Source organism: Physeter macrocephalus, chromosome 20, assembly GCF_002837175.3.
Source record: "Physeter macrocephalus isolate SW-GA chromosome 20, ASM283717v5, whole genome shotgun sequence".
NCBI classification, from domain to species: Eukaryota; Metazoa; Chordata; class Mammalia; order Artiodactyla; family Physeteridae; genus Physeter; species Physeter macrocephalus.
The window spans coordinates 20,607,828-20,615,923 of NC_041233.1; the positions used below are offsets into that span (position 1 = coordinate 20,607,828).

General features: G+C 41.9%; 1 protein-coding gene across 4 annotated transcripts in view; it reads left to right on the plus strand.

The window, feature by feature from the left end:
• Positions 1-8,090, plus strand: part of MYPN (myopalladin) — an 82,054-nt gene extending 73,964 nt beyond the window's left edge. For all 4 annotated transcript variants that reach the window (XM_028480880.2, XM_028480878.2, XM_028480879.2 and 1 more), the window contains 2 exons: positions 3,023-3,156; positions 6,016-8,090. In XM_028480880.2, coding sequence (XP_028336681.1) covers positions 3,023-3,156; positions 6,016-6,185 — 304 coding nt within the window. In that variant the 3' untranslated portion in view covers positions 6,186-8,090. The remainder of the gene's footprint in view (positions 1-3,022; positions 3,157-6,015) is intronic.
• The last annotated feature ends 6 nt before the right edge of the window (positions 8,091-8,096 follow it).

An 8,096-nucleotide genomic window follows, 5' to 3' on the forward strand; every position in this document is an offset into this window, starting at 1 on the left:
TACCACAAAAAAAAAAAAAAAAAAAGAATTTATTCCTTTCTGTTGCTGAGGGGTAGTGCATTGTACAGATGCCCCACAGTTTTAAAACCTTAATTTTTAAGCTTAAAAAGGTATGAGGAATTTATAAAGATTGTGTCTATTTTTTGTCATGTGTCTTCAGTCATATTAGCACACAGAAAACCTTTTGACAGTAAAAAGCTAAAATAAAATAAAGCAAAATAAAATATTAAAGTAATACTCCTTCTCCATCCATCACTACATGGCTGTTTTTTAAGTAACTTTAAGGATCCAGTTTCTTAAAGTGGGTGCTTTCCTTAATTTCCCCTAACCATCCTTCATTCTTTGCCATTTTGGTTTTATGCTACAAAGGCAGCTTATGTACAGAAATTTCTACTGAGAATTATTTCTTCACAGTAAACTGAATTGGTCCTAGAAAATATTGGGTTTTACAGAATTTGGGCATCTAAAAAAGTCTACGTACATATAGGTCAGGATTTTTCTCGGATAAAATATAAGCAAGAACAGAGAATAGTCTTGAGTTAACACTTCAGTGTAAATTAATGAAACGTGTCAAACACAGCCTGAAATTCTGATGTAATTATCTAGGATTGCAATATGCAGTCAAGGTTAGTTAAGAACTACTGACATAGAGAAAACAGAAGGAAAGAACATGCTGATTTGCCCCTGAACTGTATTAAGCTAAATGCTGCACATGCCCAGTTGGATATATTAAGAAATACCCCCTCCACCCTAAAGACTGCATACAAAAACTATTAGAACTGATAAACAAATTCAGCAAGGTAGCAGGATACAAGATTAACATACAGAAATCTGTTGCATTTCTTCACACTAACAATGAAATATCAGAAAGAGAAAGTAAAGAAAAACAATCCACTTTAAAATTGCATCAAAAAAAAAATACTTAGGGATAAACCTGACCAAGGAAGTGAAAGACTTATACACTGAGAACTATAAACATTGATAAAGGAAACTGAAGATGCTACAAAGAAATGGAAAGATATCCCATGCTCTTGGATATCCCAGTGTGGTATTGGCACAAAAACAGCCATATGGATCAATGGAACAGAATACAGAGCCCAGAAATAAACCTACACACCTAGAGCCAATTAATCTTCGACAAAGGAGGCAAGAATATACAATGGAGAAAAGACAGTCTCTTCAGCAAGTGGTGCTGGGAAAGCTGGACAGCCGCATGTAAATCAATGAAGTTAGAACACTCGCTCACACCATACACAAAAATAAACTCAAAATGGATTAAAGACTTAAATATAAGACATGACACCATAAAACTCCTAGAAGAGAACATAGGCAAAACATTCACTGACATAAATCATACCAATGTTTTCTTAGGTCAGTCTCCCAAGGCAATACAGTAGAAATAAAAGCAAAAATAAACACATGGGACCTAATGAAACTTATAAGCTTTTGCAGAGCACAGGAAACCATAAACAAAATGAAATGAAAACCTACAGAATGAGAGTAGATATTTGCAAACAATGTGACCAACAAGGGCTTAATTCCCAAAATATACAAACAGCTCATACAGCTCAATGTCAAAAAACAAACAACCCAATCAAAAACTGGGCAGAAGACCTAAATAAACATTTCTCCAAAGAACACAGCCAGATGCCAACAGGCACATGAAAAGATGCTCAACACTGCTAATTATTAAAGAAATTCAAATCAGTTACCATATGATCCAGCAATCCCACTCCTGGACATATATTCAGAAAAGACAAAAACTCTAATTCAAAAAGATTCATGCACCCCAATGTCCACAGTGGCAATATTTACAATAGCCAAAACATGGAAGCAATTTAAGTGTCCATCAGCAGATGAATGGATAAAGAAGTTGTGGTATATATATACACACACACATACATACATACATACATACATACATACACACAATGGAATATTACTCACCCATAAAAAAGAATGAAATAATGCCATTCACAGCAACATGGATGGACCTAGAGATTATCATACTAAGTGAAGTAAGTCAGACAAAGAAAGACAAATATCATATGATATCACTTATATGTGGGATCTAAAAAAATGATACAAATGAACTTATTTACAAAACAGAAATAGACCCACAGCCATAGGAAACAAACTTAATGTTACCAAAGGGGAAAGGGTGGGGGAAGGGATAAATTAGGAGTTTAGGATTAACAGATACACACTACTATATATAAAATAGATAAACAACAAGTCCCTACTGTATAGCACAGGGAACTATATTCAGTACCTTGTAATAAATCTATAATGGAGAAGAATCTGAAAAAGTTATATGTATAACTGAATCACTTTGCTGTACACCAGAAACTAACACAGCACTGTAAATCAATGATACTTCAATTAGAAAGAAAGAAAGAAAGAAACGAAGGAAAGAAGAAAGAAAGAAAAGAAAAGACCCCATCCATGCTAACAGTCCATCCATCTCTGGACTCTCGTTTTGGTCTACTCTCTCGTAGCTTTTTTTTTTTTTTTTGCGGTACGCGGGCCTCTCACTGTTGTGGCCTCTCACATTGCGGCCCAGCGGCCAGGGCTCACGGGCCCAGCTGCTTCGCGGCATGTGCGATCTTCCTGGACCGGGGCACGAACCCGTGTCCCCTGCATCGGCAGGCAGACTTTCAACCACTGCGCCACCAGGGAAGCCCTCCCGTAGCTTTTTAACAAAGTTCTTGTTGCAATGTCCAGCCTGGTTCGGAAAAGAGATTTTTTCTGTACTTTGGTTGTGACAAGTGGGAGTCCTCCTGGGAGGAGAGTGGAGAGGGCAAGAACAGGTCTCAGCCATGGCTATTGACCCTCTTCTTTCCACCTTCAAGTTTGCCTCTGATGCTTGCTTAAAGCTGAATCCCCTTCCCCGCTGCTAGGGTCATGGAGGGGAGGAGAAGCACTGCACTGCCTGATTTGCCCGAGTTTCCCGGAGCCCTAAACTCGACAAGGCCGCTTCTGCCCCCAGATACAATACGGATATATTCTTTCTTTTCTCCAGCATGCACCAGGACACAACTGGGTATGTCTGCCTCCTCATTCAGCCAGCCAAGAAATCAGACGCTGGATGGTACACATTGTCAGCCAAGAATGAAGCTGGCATCGTGTCATGCACTGCCAGGTTGGATATATACGGTAAATGAAATGGCATCGGTTGATCCATGTGTGACAGGCAGCTTAAAAATCTTTTTGGGGGAATTCTCTGGTTGTCCAGTGGTTAGAAGTTGGCGCTTTCACTGACTAGGCCCCAGTTCAGTCCCTGGTCGGGGAACTGAGATCCTGCAAGCCACACGGCGTGGCCAAAAAAATCTTTTTTCTTTTAGGATAGGTGTAGTATGTTTTCATAAATGAATTGGTTAGATCATATTTTAGTGCTTAAGAGATGGATTTTTAAAGTCATTTTATCCTAGTCACCTCAAGCTTTTGTACACTCTTTCATTTCACTATAAGGTTAATCTTCTTCCAAAAGAGGTTAATTTTTCTGTACTTCTAATACTAGGAATTACAACTACTTCAGGGTGTACATGCACTTGTACTTCTAATCACCCAGCATCTTCATGCCATCTCCTTGCTGCCATGGGTCACCCACTGGAACTCCCTCCCCATTGCCTGTCATTCCCCAGTCATACCTCCACCCAGCAGAATTTTCCAGACCCTATTCATTTGTTAATTAATTCCACAAATATTTATTACTCCAATCTCACAATCAGACTAATAATAGAGAGCTGTCCTAATGATACTGATATCAGATGACTTTTGTACAGTGACTTGTAATTTATGAAATGGTACCCTAAGATCCTCCTAAACCCATGAGATTATTGTAATTGTTGTTACCCTCATTTAAATGCGGAAGAAACGCAGAGACTCAGAGATTAAGTGACTACAGCTGGAATGCAAATCCAGGTTTTACATCGTTCCTTTGAGCCACGTTTCTAATTTTCAAAAAGATTTAACAAATTAATCTTTATTAATGTATTTGTGTACTCTACTCCTCTCCTCTATAATTTGGACATTAATTGGTATTTTTGAAGACATATTCCTTAACCCAAAAGAGTAATCCTTTTTTTTCCCCCTCTTTTAAAAGAACTAATTTGTTGGCTTAATAAGTTTCTTATTCATTACTGGTTTAACATGATTAACCAGAATAACAAATAAGAAACAGTAACTCTGCCTAGAACCTGAGGTCCCTGCTATTTATAGGTGCACCCGCCCCCCCTTTTTCATTTTATTTCCTTTTTTTTTTTTCGGCCGTGCCGCGCGCCATGCAGGATCTTAATTCCTCTACCAGGGATCGAACCCGTGGTCCCCAGAAGTGGAAGCGCGGGGTCTTAACCGCTGGACCGCCAGGGAAGCCCCGGGTACCTCCTTTCTTTGGTACCATACAGGAGGGGTCTTGGCCTGCCATTTTCCCTAAGTCTAATATTCAGAGAAAATATATAGCTTTCTGGTTATCTTCCTTAATTCGTGGACTTGAGCAGAAGTTCAGCCGTGAGGGACGCTGGCTCGAATGTACTTTCCCCCGGGAGGATCCGAGGAGAGACACGCCAGTGATACGTTTCTTAATCCAGGCTAATGCCTTACCATTTCGCCCCACTTCACCATGTCAGAAGGAAACAGGTCTCCAACTAAGAAACTCATACCAATAAGCCCCGAAACTGATGACTCTTGTACCAGTCCTGCTCATCCGTGGCGGGGTCCCCAGTTCAGTTAGTCCTGGCTCACCTCTCCCTGGCTCCCGTCCTGATTCCACAGCACTAACGACGCGAAGCGCTGGATCCTCAGCTCGGACCGGGGAGTGGGGCAAAGCATGGAGGATTGGGGGTAAAATCAATCCCGTACGCCTCCCCCCACAATCACTTCCTACCTGTCCGAGGAACGGGGACAGCAGGCATCCCTCTCTCTTCGAAAAGAGGGCTTCTGATAGTACCTGCTGTCACGTTAAGGTGTCCGAGAGAGCCGGGAAAGGCTAAGGGGCGGAGGGCAGCGGGGAGGGACTTAAACCAGTTCATGGCTGCCTTACTGTGTGCCTGCTCTCTCGTGGAATCGCTGTAAGTTTTGTGCTCTTGTGTAGCTTTCAAATTTTTATTTTATTAATTCACTCAGAGGCATTTAGATCCCGAAAAACTAATTCAAAAGAATGAAATCAACAAAGGACCCGTTTATAAGTGGGACTGCTACAAGGGTCCATAGCTTCGTAGGACCCAGAGCGTCCGTGTTCCCCACCTGGTGCTTCCCCTTCTCCACAGCAAGGTTCTTGGAAACCTCATGAGAAGACTGCTTGGTAATTTCTGAATCAGTGACAACACACAGGACTGAGCAGCTTGGATGGATATTTCATTCAGGCCATGTTCCAGCCTAAGGATCCTGGCTGCTAAAACCAGGGTCCCCTTTGGACAGTGCTTGGTGAACGTGGAAATTCTAATATTCCCTTTTGTCCCCGAACCATGGTTGATTGCACATAAGTTACTTTTCAGTCTTCTTGCTGTAACTCATTAGAACCTGATTAGGGCGGTAGGTAGGTAATCGCTGATTAGGGTGATTAGGTGTGCGGTCAGAGGTCTGGACTCATCTTTTGGCTTCCATTTCCATAGATTTCTCATCTCCACCTTCTGAGGTGCCCTGCCTTGAGAGCCTACTGCCCTCTCTACACCGCCCTTCACCCAGCAGACTCCATGCTAGGTCAGGAGAGAATTTTGAGAAATCACCCTAGTCACCCACTGTTCCTTCTTACAGTCCCAGATTTTACTGGATTAGAATCATAGGGTTTGGAATTAGGGGATTAAAAGATCACCAGCCCAATTTCCCTCTTCCTGACAGGGAAGGCGAGATTTTATTTCTCTCTTTTACAAATGAGGCATTTCAGACCCAGGTATATTTCAATGCTTTACTAAGATCCCACAGAAAGTGTTGGAATGAGCACAGAATGCACTCCTGCCGTGTACCTGCTAGACTATATTCCTTTGATTGTAACACATTATTTGGTCCATTTTCCAGCCCAGTGGCACCACCAGATCCCACCACCCATGTCTGTCCGGCCCAGTGGCAGTCGCTACGGATCTCTCACCAGTAAAGGACTTGACATTTTCTCTGCTTTCTCCTCCATGGAAAGCACAATGGTGTATTCATGCTCTTCTCGGAGTGTAGTGGAGAGTGATGAACTTTAAGAATGTCTGGGTGCCTGCTGTGTAAGGGGGTGGACTGTGGAAGGGGAAGGAAGACCAGCCAGATAAGATGGTTTCCAAGCAACTGGATTTGAGTAAGTCCCCACACTGCCCGACCTGTCGCAAGGAGCGCTTTGAGTAAGTCAGCTGGGGACTCGTGCAGTCTCAGCTCAGGGAGAGATGGAGGGCTGTGCCTTTTAAGATTCCAACAAAATGAGAAGACAATACAGACAAGCCAAAGATGTCATGCAGCTGCCATCCACTGCTTTGGGAAAAAGCTAGCATGCTTCCCTGCCCCCTGCTGCGTTGGGGTATTCAGGCCCTCTTAGGAGCAATTAGGGGCCAGATGCTTGGGCTGAGAGGAGTTGGACAGTAGTGACCTTAGGAATCACTAACTCACTAAACAATGCAAAGGAAAAAGGCAGGGGGGGGTCTCCACCACCTTTCGTTGATTGCATCCATAGCAGTAGTTTTGGTGGATTCATTAAATCAGCTTCTACTTAGCACTAGGAGTCTGTGCCATACAACTCACATACCTGGAGAAGCACTTTTGATTTGCTTACCCTGGGTGTACCCAGCCACATAATAGAGTGCTAAAATGTGATTGAGATACCAAAAAAAAATCACTGCAACACTAAATATTGCACAGTGCACTTATTCTATAGCCAAAACAGGGACCCACCACCCTGCCTGCACCATTTTCTTTTGGATACAATGGTGAGTGGTTTTTCTTTCTGACTACATATATATATATATATATATCTTGGTGAACTTGGAAATTCTAATATTCCCTTTTATATATATATATATATATCCCTAGGCTCTAGAACTAAAGGGTTGTTAATAAACCAACCAGAAGGAAATCTTCTGTGGGGTCACTTTTAAAACTACAAGCTTCAGTTGCCACTTGCAAAAATATTCAGGCATCATCATCATCTGCCCAAAGAATATTGACTCTCCCGCTTCTCCCCTTTTTCCCCAAAAGTCTGCAAGTATATGAAGCAGTGAGAAAGGAAGAAATGCAAACTAGAAGAGGAAGTGATGGGAGAGTGGTTTTTGTTTTTTCATTTGCCAGAGCAAAGCAGTGGCTGTAGAAGGAGAGGTTTTTAATAGTTGTGAACTGCTTTGAGATCATTAGTCAAATTGCATTTTCTATACAGAAAATATTATGCTAACTGAGCAAGTGGGAGGGACAGGGAATGTGCATCTTTTTTCTAACCCACTAATTCAAAACCTGCCTCTCCACCTAAAGAATTTTTAGACTTAGGTTCACTGTGATATCCCAGTGCCTAGAAGAGTGCTTAGCACAAAGTAGACATTCGATAACTATTTGTTGGATGAATGAATCTTATATTAGAGAAATCTACAATGTATGCACCAGTCAAAAAATTGCCCTAGGGATGGCCATCACGGCACAGTTTGCTCCAGATTCACCAGGGAAATGAATTGGAGTGTCTATTACCAACTCCTTGTGCCCAAGTCCTTGGTGTTCTCTGAGTCAGACATCCTCAGCTGGCATCTTACTCAAGTGAACAAATAGTAATTGCTTAGAAAGGCTTGACATTTTCTTCACTTCAAGGCAAGGATTTCCAGCATAAAAATAAATTCATTCACTCAAAAAATCATTTGTGTGTCCACTCTGTATAAGACGCTATGCTAGAGACTATGGGCCATACACAAATATAATAAGACACAGTCCCTGCCTGCAGAAAGCTTAGAATCTAGTGGGGGAGGTAAGAAAAAAGGCATGTCAAGTGCTGCTTCTTTGGGCAAAAGTCTATTTTTTATTAAAGGGAAGTTTCTAGTACTCTTCATCCTATATTTTTCATGACTCGAAAATCATCTTAGGGCTTCCGTGGTGGCGCAGTGGTTGAGAGTCCGCCTGCCGATGCAGGGGACACGGGTTCGTGCCCC